The sequence below is a fragment of the Zea mays genome, chromosome 2 (assembly GCF_902167145.1).
Source record: "Zea mays cultivar B73 chromosome 2, Zm-B73-REFERENCE-NAM-5.0, whole genome shotgun sequence".
In the NCBI taxonomy this organism is placed as follows: Eukaryota; Viridiplantae; Streptophyta; class Magnoliopsida; order Poales; family Poaceae; genus Zea; species Zea mays.
Genome location: NC_050097.1, coordinates 193,079,402 through 193,105,374, shown reverse-complemented (window position 1 = coordinate 193,105,374; position 25,973 = coordinate 193,079,402). Strand labels below are relative to the sequence as shown.

The following is a 25,973-nucleotide window of genomic DNA, read 5'->3' as shown; positions in this document are numbered from 1 at the left end:
CGACATTTTGATGTACCTGGGATTCTCACGAATATTATTCACCAAATGAGGATCAAGAACGGTAAAGGACCTTAGCATTAGGCGGACGACGTCGTGGTCCGTCCATCGCGTGCTTCCATAGCTCCTTATCTTGTTGACAAGGGTTTTGAGCCGGTTGTATGTTTGGGTTGGCTCCTCCCCCCTTATCATAGCGAATCTCCCAAGTTCGCCCTCCACCAACTCCATCTTGGTGAGCATGGTGACGTCGTTGCCCTCGTGAGAGATCTTGAGGGTGTCCCATATCTGCTTGGCATTGTCCAAGCCGCTCACCTTATTGTATTCTTCCCTGCACAAAGATGCTAAGAGAACAGTAGTAGCTTGTGCATTTCTATGGATTTGTTCATTTATAAGCATAGGACTATCCGAGCTATCAAATTTCATTCCATTCTCTACAATCTCCCATATGCTTGGATGGAGAGAGAATAGGTGACTACGCATTTTGTGACTCCAAAATCCGTAGTCCTCCCCATCGAAGTGTGGAGGTTTGCCAAGAGGAATGGAAAGCAAATGCGAATTCGAATTATGTGGAATACGAGAATAGTCAAATGAAAAGTTCGAATTGACCGTCTTCCTGTAGTCGTTGTCGTCGTCCTTTTGGGAAGAGGAAGATTCGTCGCTGTCGTAGTAGACAATCTCCTTGATGCGCCTTGTCTTCTTCTTCTTCCCATCTTTTCGTCTATAGCCCAAGCCCGAGTCGTTGGACTTGTCATCCTTTGACTCGTTGACGAAGGACTCCTTCTCCTTGTCGTTGATCACGATTCCCTTCCCCTTAGGATCCATCTCTTCGGGCGGTTAGTCCCTTTTTTTTGAAGAGAACGGCTCTGATACCAATTGAGAGCACCTAGAGGGGGGGGGGGTGAATAGGTGATCCTGTAAAACTTAAACTTATAGCCACAAAAACTTGTTAAGTGTTAGCACAATTATTGCCAAGTGGCTAGAGAGGAGTCTCAACAAAACACAATACCACAAGAGATCAAACACAGAGATGACACAGTGGTTTATCCCGTGGTTCGGCCAAGACCAACGCTTGCCTACTCCACGTTGTGGCGTCCCAACGGACGAGGGTTGCAATCAACCCCTCTCAAGCGGTCCAAAGACCAACTTGAATACCACGGTGTTTTGCTTTGCCTTTCAATATCCCGTTTGCGAGGAATCTCCACAACTTGGAGTCTCTCGCCCTTACACTTAAGATTCACAAAGAAATACGGAGTAAGGGAGGGAATGAGCAACGCACACAAGACTTCAAAAGATCAGAGCAACACGCACACAAGCAGCAATAAGAGCTCGCAACACAACTCAAAGAGTACACAACTCCACAAGAGCTCTATATGCTATCACAATGAATCGAATGCGCGAGATCGATGTCTTGGTGCTTAAGAATGTTGTAGGAATGCTTGGTGTTCTCCTCCATGCGCCTAGGGGTCCCTTTTATAGCCCCAAGGCAGCTAGGAGCCGTTAAGAACAAATCTGGAAAGCCATCCTTGCCTTCTGTCGTCGGGCGCACCGGACAGTCCGGTGCACACCGGACACTGTCCGGTGCCCGATTTCTTTCCTTAACAGACGCAGCCGACCGTTGCCGACCGTTTGCAGATCTGGCGCACCGGACAGTCCGGTGCACACCGGACAGTCCGGTGCCTCCTTCCGACCGTTGGCCAGACCACGTGTCGCGCGCAGATTCCGCGGCCGACCGTTGGCTCGGCCGACCGTTGGCTCACCGGACAGTCCGGTGCACACCGGACAGTCCGGTGAATTTTAGCCGTACGCCGTCGGCAAATTCCCGAGAGCGGCGTCTTCAGGTCGAGGCAGCCTGGCGCACCGGACACTGTCCGGTGCATCACCGGACAGTCCGGTGCCCCAGACCGAAACAGCCTGTTGGCTGTACACAGCCAACATTCTCCTTTTCTTCTTCTCTCTTTTTCTAACACTTAGACAAATATATTAGTACACAAAACCAATGTACTAAGGCTTAGAAACATACCTTTACTTGTGATTTGCACTTTGTTCATCCATGGGCATAGATTCACATTTAAGCACTTGTGTTGGCACTTAATCACCAAAATACTTAGAAATGGCCCAAAGGCACATTTCCCTTTCAGTGATCCGGGCGGAAGATGCGAGGACGGGGGTTGAAGAGCAACCAGCGCCACCGACCGGCCCTGGCGAGGACCCTGGGCGGGCGCTGTGCCGGCAGGTGAAGACACTCCAGCTGCGCCGGCTGACGAGGACCCTGCAACGTCGGCTGCTCCTTCGCAGGTGGCGGGGTCGTGTTAGGGGCGTTGGGTTTACGACTTTATTTTTGTGATACTGAAAGTCGGTTGCTGCGCAGGTTCCGATGTCTGGGCCTACGCAAGCAACCCCTACTGATGATATTAATTTTGTGGCAGCTGCGAATGCAGTGCCTGTTAATGAAAATTTGTCTGGTTCTGAAACTAGGTCTTGGTCATCTGTTGGGGATGAGTTTGGGAGCCCATTTTCGTGGACTGAAGAGTCTTCGGATGAGGACTTGGATTATTTTGTTGCGTTGGATGTGGCCGCGGCGGAGTCCGTGCCGCGTCTTGAAGTGCGCGAAGAGTCTGATCCCCCGGTTGGGGCGATGACCGAGAGGCACCGCCGGCGAAAGGTGGTGTCGAAGCATAACATTGGCGAGGTGTCGTGAAGTGGTAGACGTCGTCTGATGGGTATGGAACGAACCCGTCTTCGGGTAGATCGGGTGGCCAACGAGATTTGCTGTCCTCGACGTCCGGGACGTGTATTGGGGAGGGGGATCTGCAGAATCTTTTTGAGGGTGAGGAGTTGAAGATGATGTTGTTTAACTTTCGTGAGGCAGGTCTTATCCCGAAGGCTGAGCCGATGTAGCATGTTTGCTGTCCTCGCTCTCGTGTTGCGATAGTGAGGGAAAACGTTGCCCTCCCCTGGCTCGCAATAGAGAGGGAGGGCGACAAAATGTGATTTGTATTATTTGTGCAATGTGGCCGGTGACCCTTCGTTGTGTGTATGTAAACTATGACGACATTGCTTGTTGTGAAAATGAGATGGGGACTTCGCTTGCCACGGAAATGTATGAGTGCTTATGACATGTACTTGGTTGTGTCCGTAGATGGTATGTGTTTGACCGTGTCTGGTAGCAGAGACTTCGTACCCTTAGGGTGATCGTAACAGACTTTTGTGCCATTAGGGTGGTGTTTGCGTGTTTGCATGTCCGGCTGCACCCTTAGGGGGCCTTTGCTCGGATGACTTGTCGTGAAGACTTCGTATGGCGCACTTGTAGTGCATATCCGGCTGCACCCTTGGGCAGCTTTTTGCTCGGACTTGTTTTTAGTAAGGACTTTGTTTCGTGCACTTGTAGTGCTTATCCGGCTGCACCCTTAGGCGGCTTTTGCACGGATTTGTCTTTTAGTAAAGACTTCGTATCGTGCATTTGTTGTGCTTGTCCAGCTGCACCCTTAGGCGGCTTTTGCACGGATTTGTCTTTTAGTAAAGACTTCGTATCGTGCATTTGTTGTGCTTGTCCGGCTGCACCCTTAAGCGGCTTTTGCACGGATTTGTCTTTTAGTAAAGACTTCGTATCGTGCACTTGTTGTGCTTGTCCGGCTGCACCCTTAGGCGACTTTTGCACGGATTGGTCGCACGCGAGGGTAGTCTAGACTACCTATCGCGGTGACTGCGTATATGTCGAATGTCGAAGACCGTCGAAGCGGTCTTTTTCGACACTTATGGTAATGATGCTTGCTGGAGTTCTTTTGTGGGGGCTTTTCATTGGTATATTACATGGCGCCGCCTCGTTAAAAACTCACCCCCAGGAGGAAAAGAGTGCGGGCCTGAATAGCATTGTTTGAAGAATTACAAAGGCGCTTGGGCCTTGGATCTTAAACGAAAAAATTTCGGAGATTGTTGATGTTCCATGAGTGTTCTAGGTCTTCGCCGGATGACGTTGCTAGTCTGTATGCGTTTGGGGATGCCTTTGTCTTGACTATGTACGACCCTTCCCACTTTGGCTCTAGCTTGCCCCGGGACTCTGTCTGGGTGGTCCTTACAAGTACGAGGTCCCCTTCGTTGAATTCTCTTGGGACGACTGTGTTGTCACGCCATGCTTTGGTCTGGACCTGATACTTGTTGAGGGCCTGTAGGGCGAGGACACGATCTCCGTCGATGAGATCTTTGGAGGTTGGTTCGTCGACGTCGGGGACGGCTGATTTGTTTGTTCAGGGTGACCCGTGCTTTAACTCTTGCAGCGTCATTGCTTCGGATCCGTACATCAAACGAAAGGGTGTGAACCCGGTTGCTCGGCACTCTGTCGTATTCAGGGCCCATACGACTTCAGGTAATTGGTTTGCCCATTTGCCCTTTTTGTCGTCGAGGAGCCTTTTCTTGATGGCGCTAAAAATTTTGCCACTGGTGCGTTCGACGACACCGTTGGATTGTGGGTGGTAGACAGAGGCGAAGACAGGCTTTGTGCCGATGGAGCTGCAGAATTCCCTGAAGTCTTGGCTGTCGAACTGTTTGCCGTTGTCGACCGTGAGTTCGGACGGGACTCCGAAGCGACAGACAATGTTTTGCCAGAAGAATTTTTGGGCGGTCTTCGCTGTTATCGTGGAGACTGCCCGGGCTTCTATCCACTTTATGAAATATTCGCCGGCGACGAAGGTGAACTTGAGGTTCCCTTGAGCTGTGGGCAGTGGCCCCACGATGTCCAGCCCCCAACGTTGAAATGGCCATGTGTGGGCGATGAGCTTGGTGAATTGCGAAGGGTTGCTTGAGCGAGGAGAGAACTTCTGGCATGTTTCGCATGACCTGGTGACTCGGTTGGCCGTGCAAATTATCGCGGGCCAGTAAAATCCCTGATGGATCACCTTGGCTGCGAGGGCCCTTGGTCCTGAGTGTGAGCCGCAGGTTCCACTGTGGACTTCGCGGAGGATTTCTATGTCTTCGGTTTTTGTTATGCATTTCAGCATAGGCTGGCTGATGCCCTTTTTGTACAGCTGACCCTCGACTATTGCGAAGTCCCTGCTCCTGTGCTTCAGTCGTTTGGCCTCATTGCGATCGGTTGGGTGGTAGTGGCCTTGCAGGTATAGTGTTATTGGGGCCCGCCAGTCTTCGACCATGATGAGGTTGACAATTCGGTGGCCTTCGGCGTCTTGAGTTATTTGCAAACCTTCGGGGTTACGGACGACTGTCGTGCCGATGACGTGGTAGAACACGTCGGAGGGCAGGGCCTCGCCCTTGGCTGCTGCCTTGGCCAACGCATCGGCCTCTTCGTTCTTGTTGCGGTCGACATGCTGCAGGGTGAAGCCCTTGAATTGTTTTTCGAGGCTACGGACGGCGGTGAGGTATTGCATGAGCACAGGCTCTTTTGCTGAATAATCTTTTTCAATCTGGCCAGCGACGACCTTGGAGTCTGTCCTAATGATGCAGGTTGAAACGCCGAGGGCCCGCAGTTTGTGAAGTCACAGGATGACGGCTTCGTATTCTGCTATGTTGTTAGTGCACCTGTCAGACTCTAAAGCAAAGCTGAGGCGCGCTGCGTATCTGTACTTGACGCCGGCGGGTGATGTAATAATCGCCGCGGCGCCTGCCCCCGCATGGCACCATGCACCATCGCAGTGGATGGTCCAAACTGTCTCCGAGGATTCTTGTTGCGGCCACATAGGTCCTGTCCAGTCGACGATGAAGTCTGCCAAGAATTGTGACTTGATTGCTGTTCTGGGTTCAAAGGTGATGTGGTACCCAGATAGCTCAGCTGGTCTTTTGGCAATTCTGGCGGATGCCTCCGGGTTCCTAAACAATTCTCCCAGACCCCTGTCCGAAGTGACCCGTACTTTGAATGCCTCGAAGTAGTGTCGTAGCTTGCGCGAAGCCATGACAACTGCGTATGAAATTTTCTCGAGTTCAGTCATGTTGCATTTGGAAGCCGTGAGGACTTCGGAGACGTAGTACACTGGGCACTGCCGACTTTTGCCGTCTCTGTCCTGCTCTTGGACTAATGCTGCGCTGACTGCGCATGGTGAAGCCGCAATGTAGAGAAGTGGCAGCAGTGAAGGGTCGAGACTTGTGAGAGTTGCTAGGTCGGATAAGTGTTGTTTGAGCGACTCGAAGGCCGCTGCCTGCTCTGGGCCCCAGGCGAAGTCTTTCGCACCACGCAGTGTTTTGAGGAAAGGTAGGCTTCGCTCAGCGGACTTAGAGATAAATCTGTTCAGAGCCGCCAATCTTCTTGTCAGCCGCTGGACGTCCCTGGTGGACTGTGGAGGTGCCATGTTGATGATCGCTTGGATCTTGGTTGGGTTGGCCTCAATCTCTCGGTGTGATACTAGGTAACCAAGTATTTTTTTTTTCGAACACGCAGGAGAGCTGCGTATCATTGAATTAAGAAGAAGGGTCTAAAATTAGACCAAATACAAACACAACAGAAAAAAGAAATAAAGAAGAAAAAGAAGAAGAAAGAAAATAAACAAGGCCATCCTGCCCCCACAATCTAGACTCAAATAACATCCTTCCCTTATGAAGTTAGCTACTGAACTCTCTACTAGAGCCCTACATGACACCTGGAATGGGAGCTGTAATAAGGGCAAGATGTTTGGCCCCCGCAAAATTCCAAATAATAATTTCTTCTTCAGCTCTTCTAATAGCACCCTCCAGGCTAGGTGTAGCTCTATCAAAAACACATCCATCTCTATGGTTCCAGAGAGTCCAAAGCCCAAGGGTAATCAAGGAATTGAGCCCTTTTTTTTGGCAATCCCCTGCAACTGCTCACTGCTTCTGCTCCACCATTCCATCGTTTTAGTTTCTCCCACCACAGGAGCAAAGGCAGATAAGTTGACCTGTCCCAGTAGCTGAAACCGAAGACGCACTTCTCAGGGTTGAGCCGGAGTCGTGCACCGCACATGTTTGCGAATGTTTCTGCGAGGTCAGCTAGGTGGTCCTCTTTGCTTTTGGTAGCGACGACAATTGTCGTTGACGTAAGTGAAAATGTTGCGGCCGACTTGGTTTTCGAGGACCTTCTTTGTGAGGCGAGAAAAGGTGGAGCCAACGTTCTTTAGTCCCTCGGGCATTCATACGAAGCAGTACGTGCCGAAGGGTGTAATGATGCTTGTGATTGCCTTGTCCTCCTCTTTCATGTAAATTTGGTGGTACCCCGAGAAGCAATCAAGGAGGGACATAACTTCGCAGCCTGCTGCGTTGTCGACAATTTTGTCAATTCGTGGCAAGGGAAAATTGTCCTTGGGACAAGCCTTATTGAGGCTTGTGAAGTCGATGCACATGCGCCACTTGCCACTCTTCTTCTGTACCATGACCACGTTGGCTAGCCACCTTTCCGTTGGATCAACTTCCCCTGGTGAGCAGGTTCCAACACACACATCTATTGTGATGGTTCCAGATCAACCAGACCCTCAAAATTATAAGCGAATTCAGCCCTTTCTTGATCATCCCTTGAACTGCTTCTGAAGACGCCTCCCACCAGTCCAAGTAGGATGTAAGACTAGGTTGAGGGGCAAGGCTGTGTAACCCAAACTTTCTAAGCAGCATATACCGGAAATTCCTTGTAAACACACATGAAATCATCATGTGGTTAAGAGTTTCAGGTTCTTGGTCACATAATGGGCAGCTGCTGGGATGAATCAGCCCCCTCCTTGCCATTCTGTCAGCAGTCCAACATCTGTTATGGGCCACTAACCAGATGAAAAAACGACATTTTGATGGTGCCCAAGACCTCCAAACCCTCTTGTAATGGCCGAAAATACATGATCCAAGGAAAACCCCTTGTAGGCTGCTTTTGCCGAGTACTTACCATCAGGAGCTATACCGACGGTAGATTGTACCTGGCAATTACATAATTAAAGTGGCTGTTAGGTTAACCCATAGAAGGGTGAAGAAAACCACTCATTCGTTTTTAAACTGGTGTCGATATACAGTCTCACATTGATTTGAGACCTGCAACCTATAGGGCAAACCTTGTTGAACATTTGTGAAAGCCTGTTTAAATGTCATGGTGGTCCATTACTCTAGTTCTTGGCAGCTAGATCTTTTGGTAATATATGTTCTGAATCACACAATTAGCAGGACGCCAGGACTTGTATTACTCTACATAAACTGTCTGGTTTAATGCAGGGAATACACTAAACTGCAACCATCCTGTTGTCAAGGAGCATGTACTCGACAGTTTGAGACATTGGTATGGCACAACTTACTGCTTTGATTTTTCCGTGGCCCTTTTGTCTGTGTGAAGATTTCATACATACTTGTCAGGTTCACCTGAATAGTAGGTGGTGGCGTGTTACTTTGATTATTACAGTATTTACTTGTCCGCTTCCACTATGAAGTGTATACAAATATCTTGTTGGAGCTTAGCTTGGGTTTATACAATCACACCAAGGGGCGTATCTAATACACCTTGAGGTCCATGAAAACTACCTTTAGAATACAGGGCAGAGGGCACGGTTGGTTCCCAACCCAGGGAATGTATCTGCGCGAAGCAGCGATGCAAGGTATTTTACTTCAATCACCTAGAGTCTAATCGACCTGCCTGGGTGCAGCCCCCCAGGATAGGGTGCCAATCAAACAAGCCCACATTGCGGTTTCTTGTTAGTTGATAACTAACAATCATTTGGCTTGTGGTAACATATACCTGGAGGAAGGCCATGGAGGAAGGCATTCTTGACGTCAAGCTGATGGATCGCCCAGTCGCGGGAGAGGGCGAGGGAGAGGACAGCGCGGACAGTGGCAAATTTGACGACGGGGCTGAAGGTCTCGTCGTAGTCGACTCCGGGGCGCTGGGTGAAGCCCCGAAGGACCCAACGGGCCTTGTAGCGGTCGAGGGAGCCGTCCGAGGTCAGCTTGTGGCGAAATAGCCACTTGCCGGTGACCACGTTGGTGCCTGGTGGACGCGGCACCAGGTCCCAGGTGTGGTTGGCCAAGAGGGCCGCGTACTCCTCCATGGCACGACGCCAATGTGGGTCGCCGAGGGCAGCGCGGACGGAGGAGGGCACCGGGGATGCGTCCGGTGGAGTGCAGGTCGTATCAGCTGCCAGGATCAGCCGGTCGACGGGGCGAAGAACGCCAGCGGCGCGCTGAGTCACCATCGGGTGGACGTGCCCGGGGTCGCGGTGGATGGCGATCGGGTGGTATACTGACGACTCGGAACGGGCCGCCGGAACGTCGGGAGCGGCGGGTATGGCCGGCTCACGACGGTGATAGACGAAGGCGGGGTCGGCAAAGCGGACCGCGCTCGTCAACGGGCCCGAGTCGGCAGGCGCCGAGGGTAGCGGCGTTGCCGCGACGGTGGTAGACGAGTGCGGGGTCGGCGAGGCGAGCCGAGGTCGACGGGGGCCGCGCGTGGCGCAGGCGGGGTCGACGGGGCCACGCGTGGCAGAGGCGGGGTCGACGGGGCCGCGCGTGGCGCAGGAGGGGTCGACGGGGCCGCGCGTGGCACAGGCGTGGTCGTCGGAGCCGCGCGTGACGCAGGCAGGAGTGTCGTGGTCCGCGCGTGGCGCTGGAATGGGCGCGAGCGGAGGCGTTGTGGCCGCACGAGGTGCAGGCAACAGCGCAAGGCGAGGCGCGGGATCGGACTCGAGAAGGGAGTCGAGATCAGTGGGTGGGGAATGGCCAGCAAGGGGAAACACATCTTCGTCAAAGACAACGTGACGAGAGATGATGATGCGGTGGGAGGCGAGGTCCAGACACCGGTACCCCTTGCGGTCAGGAGAGTAGCCAAGGAAGAGGCATCGGGTGGAGCGAGGAGAAAGCTTATGAGGGGCGGTAGCGGAAGTGTTAGGTTAGCAGGCACAACCGAACACGCGAAGGTGGTCGTAGGAAGGGGATGTGCCTTACAGGGCGAAGTGGGGGGGTAGGATGGTTCACCGCCTTCGAGGGAAGACGGTTGAGGAGGTGTGTGGCTGTGTGGAGGGCCTCTGCCCAGTAGCTGGCAGGGAGAGACGCCTGGAAGAGAAGGCAACGGATCATGTTGGTAGTGGTGCGAATCATGCGTTCGGCCCGACCGTTCTGGGCAGAGGTGTAGGGGCACGAGAGACGCAACTGGACGCCATGAGTGAGAAAGAAAGAACGGGAGGTGTGGTTGTCGAACTCGCGGCCATTGTCACACTGCAGGGCACGGACAGGACGATGAAACTGGGTGGATACCCAGGCGAAGAAGTGTGTGAGGGTGAGGAACGTGTCAGACTTGAGGCGGAGAGGAAAAGTCCAGAGAAAATGGGAAAAATCATCCAAAATCACCAGATAATATTTATAACCAGATAGACTGAGTACAGGGGAGGTCCAAAGGTCACAATGAATCAGGTCAAAAACCTGCTCAGCCCGAGAGGAAGAAGTAGGAAATGGGAGACGAGTATGTCGGCCTAACTGACAAGCATGACAGAGACCCTCAAAATGTCCCCTACTACATGAAAGATCTAAACTGCTGGTAAGCTTGGTCATGACGTCAGGTCCAGGATGGCCGAGACTACGGTGCCAAGTGGTGGAGGAGGTGGTGGAGACCAGGACGGGGGAAGGAGTCACGTCGGGGGGGGGGGGGGGGGGGGGGGGAGGCCGGAGCGTGTAGAGCGGCCCCGAGCTGTCACATCGGGCGAGTAGAGTCCTTGTGTCCAGATCCTTCACAGAAAAAACCAGCAGGGTCAAACTCAATGGAACAGGAGTTGTCAGTAGTGAACCGACGAACAGAAAGAAGATTATGAGTGATGTGTGGGGCTACGAGAACGTCGTTGAGGTAGAAACGGTCCAAGGAGAACCGAGGCACCTACTGAGGTGACTGGCAGAGTGGAGCCATTTCCAACGACGATCGAGGAGGATGAGAGGAATGAGGGGGATGGGGCGAGAGAGTGTGCCTGTAGTGGGAGTGGTGTGGTAGGAGGCACCAGAGTCGATCACCCAGTCGGAGGAAGGAGGGGTCATCGCCATGGTGCTGAATGCGGCAGCGAGGGAGGCGTTGTCCCAGCCTCCAGCCAGCGGGGACCATGTCGTCGAGGCGGGGGTTCCCGGGGGGCAGGAGCTGGGGGTGGAGCCGGAGGCGTGGCTGGCACGCCGTAGGGAGGCGTAGTCAGGAAGGCCGGCGTCGGGGAACGGGAGGCACTCGGGGCCTGACCCGGCCACATGGCGATGGTCCCGGTCCAAGGGTTGTAGAATGACGGCCACGCCTGGCCGCCACCCTGGCCGGAGGGACCGCCACGAGAGGAGCCACCACCCCCACGGCCGCCCTTGCGGGAGCGACGACCACCGTCGGCGGCGGACGCCTGACGAGGTGCCACAGGAGTGGCAGGCGGGGGACGGGTAGGGGCCCCAGTGGATGGAGGGCGAGTGGCCTGGCCCCCTGAAGACGCCTGACTGCCGGGAGGAGTGCTGTAGAGGCGCCGGGGCCGGAGTAGGGGCCTCAGACGCCATGGTGAGCTCCTCGAGGAGAAGCTCGTTCCTCACGGCATGGAATGTGGGGAAGGGGACAGTCCTCTTGATGAGAGCCTTGAGGTGGCCATAACGAGGGCTGAGGCCACGCAGAAGGTTCAACACCAAGGTCCGATCAGCGACCGGCTCGCCGAGGTCGCGGAGGGAGTCCGCCATGCCCTTCATCTGGCGGCAGTACTCTCCCACGGAGAGGTCCCCCTGAGAGAACAGGTGGAACTGGGCGTCGAGGTGGAGCGCCCGCGCGTCCCGGTTCTCGAGGAACTGGTCCTCGAGAGCGAGCCACGCCTGACGAGCCGTGTCCGCCTGGTCGCGGATGATGTCCTGTAGCTCAACGGTGATGGTGCCGTGGAGCCACGAGAGGACAACACTGTCCATGAGGCACCAGGAGGGAGTCGGCGGAGCGTCGAGGTCGTCGAGGACGTGATCAGCGAGGACGTACCGCCGCAGTGTGAGGAGGACCTGTCCTCGCCAACGGGGGTAGTGGGAGGATGCCGGGTCCAACACCACGGACACGAGGGACTTGGATGTTGTGAAGTCCGGCGGCTTGAGCATGGAGAGCGGCGATGTGGTCGACGTCGAGGCCAGAGGCGGGGATGGCCTCTGGAATCACCGGGGGGTCCTCACGAGTGACCGACAGGCGGCCGAGGAGGAGGCGCTGCGCGGTGGCCATCTGGGTGGTCAGAGCGGCGCCCAGGGCACGTTCTTGCTCCAGGGCGAGGGACGTGGCGCGCTCACGCTCCCTGCGAGGCAGCCACGGCGGCCTGGATCGTAGCGAGGGCAGCGACGAGTGAGGGGTTCGTGTGGGAAGCGTGGGGGACGCAACGATGTCGTTCTCGGCGGGTGCCGGTATGGTGGGAAAATCCTGGCGGGGAGCCGCGGCGCAGGGCCAGAGGAGTAGCATCAATCACGGAGGGGCCCGAGGCCGTTCGATGTAGGAGCACTGCCACCTGTGTGCTCGCTGGGGGGGAACGGTGAGGCTGGGCAGGGAAGGTCCGACGGCCATGGGGGCGGCCAGGCCGGCGTGCAGGGTGGGGGCACGCCCAGGGAGGTGGCCCAGCTGACTGCCAGAGAGTGGGGCGCGCTCAGGGGGGCGGCGGTGGAGGCCAGGCGGGCGGACGGCGGCGGCCAGGCTCGCGCCAGGAGCGGCGGCGGCGGCCAGGCCCGTGCCGGGAGCGGCTGCGGCGGCGGGGCCCGCGCCAGGGGCCGTCGCAGCGGCGGCGGTCGCGTAGGAGAGGTGGCCGGCGTCCATGGGGGGCAGCAGCGTCGGGGGCGCGACTGCGGGACCGGCAGCGCGGATCCGGCAGACGTGGGTAGCGCCCGACGGTGGGGAAGGAGAGGGGGAGTGGCACCGGCGGCTGGGCGGCGGCGCAGGGAGAGAGGAGAACGGTGCCGGCGGCGCAGGGGAGGGAGGCACCGGCGGCTCGAAGGAAAAGAGGAAAAAAATTCTGGCTCTATACCATATTGGAAACCCTAAACCCCTAACATGGGTTGGGCAATCTATTAAATAGACTGGAGTAACTGGGCCAGGCCCATTACAGAGGGGCGCGACAGTAAATACACGGGGAGAACCCCAAACCCTAAACGGGTATTCTAACAAATATGACCCGTTATTTTCTGACCCAATGGATTCAATCATATTTGTAAATCTATCAGATGTTCTTCTTAGTGGTTTTATCAGATCGTTTATTTATTTGGTTGAAGGAAATTGCCAAAGGCTCTGTATTGTCTAGATGTAAGATCATTGCTGAACCTTGGGACTGTGGTGGCCTTTATCTAGTAGGGAGGTTCCCTAATTGGGACAGGTAATTTGGTTTAATTTTTGAATTTACCAAGTTGACAATATGACTATAAATGTACTAGAATGAATGAATTGAAGTGTTTATTTCATATTTTCTTCTTTTAACCGTTTAGTACTTGCCATCCGACCGTAGGTCGGGCTAGTTAGCACAGCTGGTTTGCTCCTAGCCGGACAGGGATCAAACCCCAACGAGTACGCTTCGGTGCCGCTGGGGAACCCTGAGGCAACCAAAAAAATCCAAAAAATCCCTCGCTCGCCCCCACGCCAAAGCCGCAGGTCTGTGGCGGCCCTTCTCACAGGGTTGTGGTGCCGCTGCGTATGGGTGGGGTGAGGATTTGGGGGTTTTCTCGGCCTGTGTGTGAAGGTCTTCTTCTTAGCCCCTTAACGATTGTGTGCGCTTCGGTGCCGACCGGGGGAAATGCTGCGAGCCGGCTAGGCCCCGCAGACTGAGTTTTTTTAACCGTTTAGTACTAACTACTAAGACCCCCCTTAATATTATGGTGAATGTAATCAAAAGACTAATGTTTTCTCTATCCATTCGTAACTCAGATGATAGAGGGTATGAAATAAACAGCTGTGCTAACTAGAAGAACGGTGGCAGAAGGTATCGTGGAGATGGCTTGGATTCGGGACCTGAGAGGCACCATCACTTGGGCTGTCCTTTCTGATTTTTTAACTCTTAGTGAAGTCATTGCAGATTTCTCCCTTAGTGATGGTGTGCCAGACAAGCATATCTGGAAATTTTCCCCGACAGGTCAATACTCTGCAAAGTCGGCTTATGATATGTTATTTCTAGGTTCCACTTCTTTTGGTGCATTTGAGCGTGTTTGGGAGACTTGGGCACCTTCAAAGTGCAGATCCTTTCTTTGGCTTGTCTTGCACAATAGATGCTGGACCGCGGACCGTCTTGCTAAAAGAGGACTTCCCCATCCCAGTGCGTGTCCCCTTTGTGACCAAGAAGAGGAAACAATACAACATCTTCTCATCTCTTGCGTCTTTGCAAGACAGTTCTGGTACTTCTTGTTGAGCAGGTCTGGGTTGCCTAATCTTTCACCGGGCAACGCTTTTTGCAGCCTAGATGACTGGTGGAGCAGGGCTGTGGAGAAGATTCCCCGTGATCTCCAATCAGGTTTCAATTCTATAGTTATCCTTGGCGCTTGGAGCCTTTGGCGTCATCGCAACGACTGTGTGTTTAATGGGCGGTCGTCGAGCCTTGCGAATACTCTCACCCTCGCTGGCGATGAGCTCAGGATGTGGTGTAGTGCCGGGGCGAAAGGGTTGAACCTGCTTTCAACTCTTGCGTTTATGCTTGATCGGGGGGATAGTCTTGTGTCATGTCCAGAGTGGTTAAGTGTGGTGGTTGTGTTGCGTTTGTTGGTATGTTGTGTCTTGTGGTGGGTGTGGTGCGTTTGTTGGTATGTTGTGTGCGGCGTGTGTGTGTGCGTGTGTTGTACCTTCTTCTATCTATCTATTAATGGAATGATACGCAGATCTCCTGCGTGTTCGAGAAAAAAAACTCAGATGATAGAATTGTGTCTCTGAACTACCCATTCTTAAATAACTTAGAAACCACACTGCTTCCTCATGAGATTTTGGTTGTTCCTTGTTTAATGGAACTCTTGCCACTATATTGTTCCATTCAGACTCTGCATACATGCTTCACTGTCTTGTATAGCAATGGTGCTGAGTCTACATTGCCATTAAGAGATCATGTGGCCTGTTTGATTCTTTACTCAACCATGCCACAGTCTGCCATAGTTTCCATGCCACAGTTTAGGCAACCATTTGGTTCGTCACCAGAGATATGGCACCACCAGAGCTCACCAAGGCTTTGCAGTTCATTTTTCTTTGTCACAGCATGCCAAGAGTCTGACGGACAAATTGTCCGCTTTGTTAGACTACCCGTCTAGGGTTTGGGGTGTTCCCCTTGTAATTACCGTATCACCCTCACTGTAATGGGCCTGGCCCATATACTGAGTCTATTAATACTAATCCCAACCTTGCTTAGGGTCATGGGTTCACTATTCTACATGGTATCGGATTAGGTTTAGGTTTTCCTTCCTCTGCAGCCGCCGGCGCCTCCTCCCTCTCCCTCCATCCCAGCCGCCGGCGCCTCCTCCCTCTCCCTCCCTGCCCAGTCGCCGGCGCCTCCTCCCTCTCCCTCAACGCCGGCAAGCCGCCCGCCACCTCCTGCCGTCTGCGCCTCCTCCCAGCGCGCCCTGTTGGCGTCGTGCTCGCGCAGCACGCGCGCCCGCGCCCTCCTCTCCCTTCGCCGCCGCCGCCAGCAGCCCTCTGCTGCCCGCCGCCGCACCTTCTGCCCCATGGCGGATCTCCCTCCATCGGACGCGAACGCCACCACCGGCCGCGGGCCTGGGCGCGGACCCCGCTTCCCTGGCCGTCGGCCTCTCCTCCCTGGGCCTCCCTGCTGCCGGCCAGACCCACCCCATGGGCCCCGGCCGCTCCCTGGCCGGACTCATCGCTCCCCACAGTGCACACGCGGATGTAGAGGCTCCCTACATCGTCGGCCTCAGGCCCCTCCGCGACGTCTCTTCTCCGGCCCTACGTCGAGGCTCTCCACTGGGGTTTCCTGCCCTCGCGGCACCCGCCGGTACCGACTCCTCACTCGTCGACACCCTCGCTACGATCCAGGCTGCTGTGACGGCCTCGAGGGAGCGCGAGCGCGCCGCCTCCCTCGCCCTGGAGCGAGAGCGTGCCCTGAGTGCCGCTCTGACCACCCAGATGGCCACCACGCAGCGCCTCCTCGGTCGCCCGCCGGTTGCCCCTGTGGAACCCCCGGAGGACCCCCTCGCCTCTGACCTCGACGCCGACCTCACCGCTGCTCTCCACGCTCAAGCCGCTGGACTGCACAACATCCGGGCCCTCGTGTCCGTGGTGTTGGATCCGACATCTTCCCACTACCCCCGTTGGCGAGGACAGGTCCTTCTCACGCTGCGGCGGTTCGTCCTCGACGACCACGTCCTCGTCGACCACGACACTCCGCCGCCTCGCTCCTGGTGCCTCATGGACAGCGTTGTCCTCTCGTGGCTCCACGGCACCATCACCGTTGAGCTCTAGGACATCATCCGCGACCAGGCGGACACTGCGCGCCAGGCGTGGCTCGCTCTCGAGGACCAGTTCCTCGGGAATCGGGATGCTCGGGCGCTCCACCTCGACGCCCAGTTCCACCTATTCTCTCAGGGGGACCTCTCCGTGGGGGAATACTGCCGCCAGATGAAGGGCCTGGCTGACTCTCTCCGCGATCTCGGCGAGCCTGTCGCCGATCGTACCCTGGTGCTGAACCTCCTGCGTGGCCTCAGCCCCCGCTACGGCCACCTGAAGGCTCTCATCAAGAGGAGCGTGCCCTTCCCCACCTTCCACGTCGTGCGGAACGAGCTTCTCCTCGAGGAGCTCACCATGGCGAATGAGGCGCCCACTCCTGCCTCGACTCTCTACAGCGCTCCTACCAGCGGTCAGCCGCCCTCAGGGGGCCAGGCCACCCGTCCTCCGTCGACCGGGGCTCCTACCCACCCCCACCCGCCGTCCCGGCGACCCCTCGTCCGACTTCCACGACCGACGGAGGTCGTCGCTCCCGCAAGGGCGGCCGTGGGGGTGGCGGAACCTCTCGTGGTGGTCCCTCCGGCCGAGGTGGCGGCCACGCGTGGCCGTCCGTCTACAACCCCTGGACCGGGACCATCGCCATGTGGCCCGGCCAGGCACCGAGTGCCTCCCGACCCTCGGCGCCGGCCCTCCTGACTGCACCTTACTACGGCATGCCCCCGACGCCTCCTTATGGTGTGCCCGTCGTACCCCAGTCTCCGCCCGCGCTCCTTGTAAGTAGAGGGACTCTAACTCTCATCAAGAGGATGACACTATGAGTTGGGGCAATTTTCTGTTTATTTCCTCAAACACTACACAATGTCATACCCTTAGAGGGGTTGGGGACACATATTTATAGCCCTAGGGGCTGCACTACCACACCTTCTCACACACACTACACAACAGGATTGTCCTCTAGATGCTAAAGAGACTACAGAGGACAGTCAAAAGCGTCTGTTGTCCTCTAGATGCTAAAGCGACTACAGAGGACAGTCAAAAAGCGACTGCTGTCCTTTAGATGCTAAAGAGACTACAGAGGACAGTCAAGCTGTCCTCTAGATGCTAAAGGACTACAGAGGACAGTCCTCTAGATGCTAAAGGACTACAGAGGACAGTCAAAAGCAGGCTGTCCTCTAGATGCTCAAGACTTATTCCATCATTCTTCCCCTAAGTCTTGGGCGTCGTCCTGTGAGAAAGTTGGGCCATCCCGGACCTGGAGCAAAGCTCAACAAACTTGATCTTCCCAAGGGGCTTGGTGAGCAGGTCTGCAAGCGGTTCAGAGAGTGCAAAAAGGACTGCTAATTAACGGAAAAAATGTCCGACCTCTCCCCTCCCGCCCTCTGCCCTTCCCCTCCCCCCGACGTCTCGCATTCCCACCAGCCCACGCCGGCGGCCACTCCGGTCCCGGCGGCCACCCTCTCCCTCCCGGCGTCGGAGGCTTCCTCCAGGCCTCCAGTTAGGTCGCCACCCTCGGCCTCGGGTGGCCGCTCGCGCTTCGAGAGATGGCGGGATGCCTCGCCAAGGACGGCGGACTCCTGCTCTTCTCCCAGGCGCGCGGCCAGCCCCCGTCCCTTTCGCGAGGAGGTCGCCACCAAGACGAAGACGACGAAGACGGTGGATGCTCCTGGTGCGCGAGTTGCTTCAACTGCGGTAGGTCCGGCGACGCATGCTTGGCAACTCGTGGAATCCAGAAACTCGAAGCGACGCGCCTGAAGTTGGAACGGCAGTGGAGACAGCTCCCTCGGCACCTGGTTGGTAGATGCTTCAACTGCCTTTCCAAAGACCACTTCGTCTCCCAATGTGCTCAGAAGACGAGGTGCTTCCGTTGCCGTGAGCAGGGGCATCGGTCTGTTGACTGCCCACTGATTAAAAAGTCGGTCTGGCATAGGATTTCTCCTACTGCGGCCTCAGGGAGCAGCGGACTTCCTTCTCGACCTGTGGCTCTTCAACCTGAGGCTCGGGTTTCGGTCTGGAATAGGATCTCTGTGGTGAAAGCTAAGCCGAAGAAACTGGTGTGGAGACAGAAGGCCCATCAACACCTGCAGGTGACAGGTGCTGTTCCTGCTACTCCTTGCAAAGCAGCCCTTATGGCGGGAAATGTCAGGGGCCCTGGGTCTCGTTCGCTGGGTGGTGGCTCCCGGGATTCTGTGCGCGATGATGATGGCAATGCCGTTCTGGGTGAGGGCTCCGGTGTTGGGGCTGGCCGGCCTCGTCGCCGTCGACCGCGCAAACGTCGGCGTCCGACTAGAAGGCCTGGAAGCCCAACGTCGGGCAACTCCCTGGAAGGCGATATGCGGCAGGATCGGGACATTATTGATCCACAGGCCCCTACCAGTGCTATCTCACCCTGCATTATGGGTTGGAGCAACAAGCTATCGGCTTCTGAAGATGATCTTAGGACTGCGGTGGTGTTAACCATTATCAGCGACCTTGTGATTCCTCCGGTGGAGATTGCTGCGCTTCTGGCTCCAAGATTGAATATCAATGAAAATTCACTGGTCATTCGCAGGATCTCTGCAAGTAGTCTGCTATTGATTCTTCCTGATCTGGCCAAGGCAGACCTCCTAGTCAGTCGTTGGCCTATCATCAGAACAGCCTCTTTCTCTGTTATTTGTAAGCGTTGGGCAAGGTTTCTTGGCGCCTCGGGAGTCACCCTGCCATTCTTGGTTGATCTGGAGATTAGTGGCATCCCTGTTCATGCCTGGGAAACTAGTACAGTGGAACATATTCTTAGCCCCTATGCTTGGATTCATCAGGTGCACCAGGAGACCTTGGCACTGCAAGATTTGTCCTGCTTTCGATGCTCTGCTTGGTGTACTGATCCGTCTACTATTCCTGCTTCACGTGACTTGTGGATTGTTGAGTCTGTTCAGGTTGTTGAGGGCAATGTTGGAGAAACTATGGCTCTGAGCTACCCAATCACTATTAGTTTTTCCATTGCCTTCCGACCGAATGATTCCAATTCACAGTCTGGTCTTCCTTTGGATTTTGTGAATGATGGTGATCAAAGTAATGGCTCCTATGGACATGCCAATCAGGGACTGTCTCAGGGGCTTGGTGCATTTGGGGGTGGGAGATCTAGCCCATTCCTGAGAGATGGGCGTAATTCATCCTTGGGACGCGAAGCCAGAGACCGGTCAAGGACTTGCCAGCCACCAGTCTCCAACCAGGGGACAGCTTGCCAGATATCGTGCATTGTTGACACTTCTGAATTACATAATATTGCTGACCCACTTCTGGATTGTCTTCTTGCTGATTGGGAGACTCGTCATTCTCATCAACCGTCCAGGATTTTCATTGCTCCCAGCTGTTTGGATTTAACGGTGGACCTAGGAGGTTTTGGGCCACAATCTTCAAACTGGTCAGGGATTTCTACAGCCAGTCGGGACTGGATTGGGCTGCAATTATGCCCACCTATAAATTATTTGAAGCCATTTCTAAGAGTAAATCTAAGTGGCTTTTCCTTGTCATCTGGGATGGCCTATGGTGGTGCAACAACAGTCAAAATCTTCTATCAACGGCGTCGAAAAACCACTGCTGGAAATAATATTGCTACAATTATTGATGATGATATTGCGGAGGCTCATGCTTTGGGATTGGGCTTGGATGTTGATGTGACAGCGGTTACTCCGTCTGACCCCCCCTCGGACGTGGAAGGCGCTGCTGATACTCCGTCTGAGACCATCTCAAGATTTCAGGGGCCATTATTATTAGAGTACAATGGAACAGTGAGGAGGGCTGACGCAGACTCAACTGTTCCACTCAGGCATGAGGTGGTAGCCTCTGATGACAGTTCCAGGCAGAATTTTGGGGATTCATGTGACTCCTCATTGGATCCATTATCTTCTATGGAATCTAGAAGAAGATCATTCATGGCTAAGATAACAATGGCACCTTCACAGCTCCTTGCTGCTCCTGTCCTCCCCAAGCGGTCAAGGGGTGCCACAAAACATGATACTGCGCTACGACGGAGCCGACGGGTTGCAGGGGCAGAGGTGGAATTTAACATGCAGGATCTGGAGAACAGAGCCACAAAACAAGTAATGCGGACTCTGAGAGTCATCACAGAGAATGCAAGCATCAACCAGCAAGCTGTTAAGGATTATGAGAATCTTTTTCAGCATCCTTTAACTCAAAGTCATGTTGAAGCGTTAGCGGCTCTCTTTGGATGGGAGACTCCGGGGAATCTCTTCCTGTAGTGTGTTTTTCTTTCTGGGTTGTAATTTATAATTGTTGTAATGGATCCTAGCAAAATTATATGTTGGAATGTGAGAGGTTTAAATTCAGCTGATCGTCAAAATTCAGTCCGGAATCTAGTTCTGTCCTCTAAAGCTGATGTGGTCTGTCTCCAGGAAACTAAAATGACTGTCATTTCTACAAGAACCATTCTTGCAGCCTTGGGTTCGGATTTCTGCCAGTTCTCCTTTCTACCATCTTGTGGTGCTAGTGGTGGTGTGCTGGTTGCTTGGAAGCGTCATCTGGGAGTGACTGGGTTGTCTAGGATTGACAGATACAGCATTTCAATCCAATTCTGCAATGCGCATAATCGCTGTTGGTGGTTAACTTGTGTTTATGGTCCTCAAAGTAACAGTGATAAGATGTTGTTTCTTCAAGAACTGAGAGACGTCAGGGCTGCTTGCACTGGACCCTAGTTGATTGCTGGTGACTTCAATCTCATCTACAAGGCTTCAGATAAAAATAATTCAAATATTAACAGAGCTATGATGGGGAGATTTAGGAAGTTGGTTGAGGACTTGAGTCTCAATGAGGTTCCACTTTTTGGGCGTAAATACACGTGGTCAAATCAGCAAGACAGTCATGTTCTTGTTAAGCTTGACAGGGTCCTCTGTTCAGTGGAGTGGGAAGACAATTTTCCAAATGTCCTTCTTCAAAGTGCTGCCTCTGAAGGCTCCGACCATTGCCCCTTGCTGCTTGGCATTAGAGATAATAAACTGGGTAAAAGACGTTTCTGTTTTGAAGCTTTTTGGCCCAAATTGGAAGGATTCCAGGATGTCATCCAGGAGGTTTGGGATTCTGTGGCAGCTGTAAACTGCCCTTTCATGACTCTGAATTTGAAACTAAAAGCCACAGCTAGGAAGCTGCAATCTTGGAGTGGGAAGCATGTGGGACACGTGAGGACTCAGTTGGCTTTGGCAAAGGAAATTCTGCATAGACTAGAAATAGCGCAGGACTGCAGAGCTTTATCCTTGGCTGAAATCTGGTTAAGTAATTTGCTGAAAAAGCACTCTGTGTTTTTATCTTCACTTCAACGGACCATTGCTAGATCGAGATCGAGGATCTCTTGGCTTAAAGAGGGGGATGCTAATACCAAACTCTTTCATATGCACTCTCGACATCGAAAAAGGAGGAATTTTGTTGCACAACTGGTGAATGGAGACCAGATTCTCACTAATCATGATGATAAAGCAGTTTTGGTGGACAATTTCTACGCCAGACTTATTGGTGAATGTGGGGATAGGGAGCAGACTATTAATCTGGAGGCGTTGCACTTGCCAACTTTCAATCTTGCACACCTTGATGAGCCTGTTACAGAGCTTGAACTTTGGAATACAATTAAGAGTTTACCTAATGACAAGGCCCCAGGTCCCGATGGTTTCACTGGGCGCTTCTATAAATCTTGTTGGAACATTATCAAGATGGATCTTATGGCTGTAGTTGCTGCGGTTTGGAACAGGAAGTTTGACAATTTTTTCTTGCTGAACTCGGCCTTCATTACTTTAATCCCAAAGCATGATGGGGCTGTACATGTCAAAGACTTTAGGCCAATCAGTTTGGTGCATAGTGCTGCAAAGTTGATCACAAAATTATTGGCCAATCGGTTAAGTCAAAAGCTGAATGATATGGTGTCCCCAATCCAGAGTGCCTTCATTAAGGGGCGTTTCATTCAGGATAATTTTATGTTGGTCCAACAAACGGCTAGACTTTTCCATCAACAGAAAAGGCCACGTCTTCTCCTCAAGCTTGATATTACTAAAGCTTTTGATTCGGTTTCTTGGCCTTTCCTCATCGAAGTTATGAAGTATCTTGGCTTTGGACAAATTTGGAGGGACATCATTTGTGGGCTTCTTTCCTCCTCTAGCACTCAGGTGCTTTTGAATGGCATTCCAGGAGGACATATTGAATATAGAAGAGGTCTCCGACAAGGGGATCCTCTCTCCCCCATGCTCTTTATTCTAGTTATGGATGTTCTTGGTCTATTGTTTTCTAAAGCTGAACACGCTGGTCTGCTCTTGGATCTTTCCCCCAGAAGACCTCTGCATCGGGTTTCTATGTATGCAGATGATGTGGCACTCTTCTTACACCCTTCGGCAGCGGATATTGCTATAACTCTAGATATTTTACATCTATTTGGGGAAGCTTCAGGTCTCCGCAACAACGAACAAAAGTCTAATGTTTATCCCATTCAGTGTGGGGGTGTGGAGCTGGAAATGGTTCAGGATCTTCTCCCTTGTGGCATCTCGACCTTTCCGTGTAAATACCTGGGGCTGCCTCTGTCCCTGAAAAATCTCACCAAGGTTCAGGTGCAGCCTATTGTGGATAGAATTGCTGATCAGCTGCCAGGCTGGAAAGCAAATTTGATGACAAGAGCAGGCCGTAAAGTGCAAGTTCAGCATGTGCTTACCGGAATGCTTATTTATCTTGCTATGGCAGTAAATATTCCCTCTTGGGCTATTAAGGCCATTGATAAAATTAGAAGAAGTTTCCTTTGGAGAGGGCGCAAGGAGGCCAGAGGTGGTCACTGCCTGGTGGCCTGGGGCAGAGTCTGTAGACCCCTACAGCTGGGCGGTCTTGGCATTTCTAGTCTTAAAGAACTTATCTGGGCCCTGCACATGAGATGGCTTTGGCTCCAAAAGACTGAACCTAACCGACCTTGGTGCAGCCTTCCTATCCAGGTTCCTGATAAAGCAAGGGCTTTCTTCTCGATGGTGTTGACTTCAAAGGTTGGTAATGGGGCTAATACTTTGTTCTGGACTGATAAATGGATTCATGGGCAGAAAATTGCAGATTTGGTTCCTAGATTATTTGATATCATTCCGAAAAAAATCACTAACAGAAGGACGGTTCAGGAAGCATTGACAGATAGAAGATGGATTGCTGATATCACAGGATCACTCTCGGTGGGAGTATTATTGGATTATCTTCATCTTTGGAATTTAATTTCAGATTTTGAGCTGCTGCCAGATATAGAAGATAAACATACTTTTAGTATTGCTGCAAATGGGACTTATTCTGCTAAGGCTGCATATGATGGGTTGTTCATCGGGCTGTGCAATTCGGTCACTATGAAAGAGTTTGGAAAACTTGGGCCCCCTCTAAATGCCACTTCTTCCTCTGGTTATCGGTGCTAAATAAATGCTGGACAGCAGATAGGTTGGCAAAGAGAGGACTTGATCATCCGGAGAGGTGTCCGCTTTGTGACCAGGAGTCTGAATCTTTGGATCATATTTTGGTTTCTTGTGTTTTTGCGAGAGAATTCTGGTTCCAGCTGATGTGCATTTTCAGACTACAAAATCTGGCTCCTACACCTAGTACGGTGTCTTTTACGGGTTGGTGGGAGATGATAGACAATGGCTCTGGAGATATGATTATGAAGGGTGTCAACTCCCTTATTGCCTTGGGAGCCTGGATTATTTGGAATCATCGGAACCGAATTGTCTTTGATGGAATCTCCCCTAGTGTTTCTGCAGCTCTTTGTCAGGCAAGGGAGGAACAACAGTTGTGGGAAATGGCAGGAGCTAAGGGCCTCTCCTTTCTTGCCGCAACCATCAGGGGCACCTAGCTCTGGTTTTGTTTTCAGGATCTGTTTGCTCTTATTTTTGTTTTTTTTCTCTTCTTTTTTCTTTGGTTTTTTTTATCCCCTCCGGGAGGTCTTTTGTACTATGGTCTATTTTGGACCCTCTTTTTCCCCTACTTAATATAATGATGCGCAGTTCTCCTGCGCTTTCGAGAAAAAAAAGCAGGTCTGCAAGCTGATCCTTGGTGTTGATGTAGCGCGCCTTGATGCTCCCTTCTGCCAAGCAGTCTCGGATGAAGTGGTATCTCAGCCGGATGTGCTTGCTCCGTTCATGGAACACGGGGTTCTTGGCCAATGCCAGAGCGGACTGGCTGTCCACCCTGAGTTCCACCGCTCCAGTGTCTCTCCCGAGGAGATCACCGAGCAGTCGAGCCAGCCAGAGAGCCTGAGTCGAAGCAGTGGACGCCGCTATGTACTCGGCCTCGCAGCTGGACATGGCCACCACCTGCTGCTTGACCGACTGCCAGCTGATGGGGCACTTGCCGAGGAAGAAGAGGATCCCGCTTGTGCTCTTGCTGGTGTCGATGTCGCCGGCGTGGTCGCTATCGCTGTACCCGACAAGGTGTGCCTCCCCAGGGCACCTCGGGTAGTAGAGACCGTGGTCGAGAGTCCCCGCAACATAGCGGATGATCCTCTTTACAGCCTGCTCATGCTCCGTCGTCGGTCGCTGCAGAAACCGGCTAACGTAGCCGACGGAGTATGCCAAGTCAGCCCGTGTGTGGACGAGGTAGCGAAGGCTCCCCACAAGACGCCGGTACTGTGTAGCATTCACCTCCTCCGTCGTGCTGTCGCGACTCAGCTTCAGCCTCTCCTCCATCGGAGTGAGAGCTGGGTTGCAGTCGGTGAGCCCAGCCAGCTCAACAATGCGCTTGGCGTAGGCGGTCTGGCGAAGTGTGATCCCGGAGTCTCCCTGGTGCACCTCAATCCCCAGGTAGAAGGAGAGATGCCCCAGGTCACTCATTTGGAAGGTGGCCTTCATCTCTTTCTTGAACGCTGCCACCTCTGCATCCTTGGCGCCGGTGATCACCAAGTCGTCGACGTAGACACCCACCAGCAGGGCATTTTCTCCATTGCCCCGCCGATAGATGGTCGCCTCGTGCGGGCTTGGCATGAAGCCCATCCTCTTGAGCGTGGAATCCAGCTTGGTATTCCACGCCCTTGGTGCCTGTCGCAAGCCGTATCGCAAGCCGTAGAGGGCCTTGCGCAGGCGCAACACCTTGCCTTCCTTGCCAGGGATCGCAAAACCTGGCGGCTGGTGTACGTAGACCTCCTCCTTTAAGTCGCCGTTAAGAAACGCCGACTTGACATCCATGTGATGAACATGCCAGCCCTCCAGGGCTGCAAGCGCGAGGAGTCGCACGGATTCCATCCGTGCTACAGGGGCGAAGGCATCATCGAAGTCGATCCCCTCCTGCTGCAAGAAACCACGTGCCACCAAGCGAGCCTTATGCTTGACGATGGCGCCGACTTCATCCCTCTTCAGTTTGAACACCCACTTAAGGGTGATCGCACAATGACCATGAGGGAGATCAGCGAGCTCCCAGGTGCGGTTCGTCTCAACCACGTCCATCTCCGACTGCATCGCGGCACGCCAAGCCGCATGTTTCTTGGCCTCCGCGAAAGACCGAGGCTCACCATCGTCGCATGCAAGATGCAACTCTCCTGCCAGAATGCGAGATGCAGGGCCTGGCACCGTCGGGTCGATGAGAAGGCCCTCCACCCTTCGATACCGCAACGGCTCGCCGTCGTAGCACGCGTCGACGCGCTCCTCGTCGCGGGACAGAGGGGTCACGAGCTCCACTGGGTCGTGCTCGACACGAG

General features: G+C 53.6%; 1 protein-coding gene across 1 annotated transcript in view; it reads left to right on the top strand.

The window, feature by feature from the left end:
• Positions 1–25,973, top strand: part of LOC103649172 (isoamylase 3, chloroplastic) — a 66,898-nt gene that overhangs the window by 17,007 nt on the left and 23,918 nt on the right. The window contains 2 exon segments of the mRNA XM_035965422.1: positions 8,143–8,206; positions 13,144–13,244. Of these exon segments, the coding sequence (XP_035821315.1) occupies positions 8,143–8,206; positions 13,144–13,244 (165 nt within the window).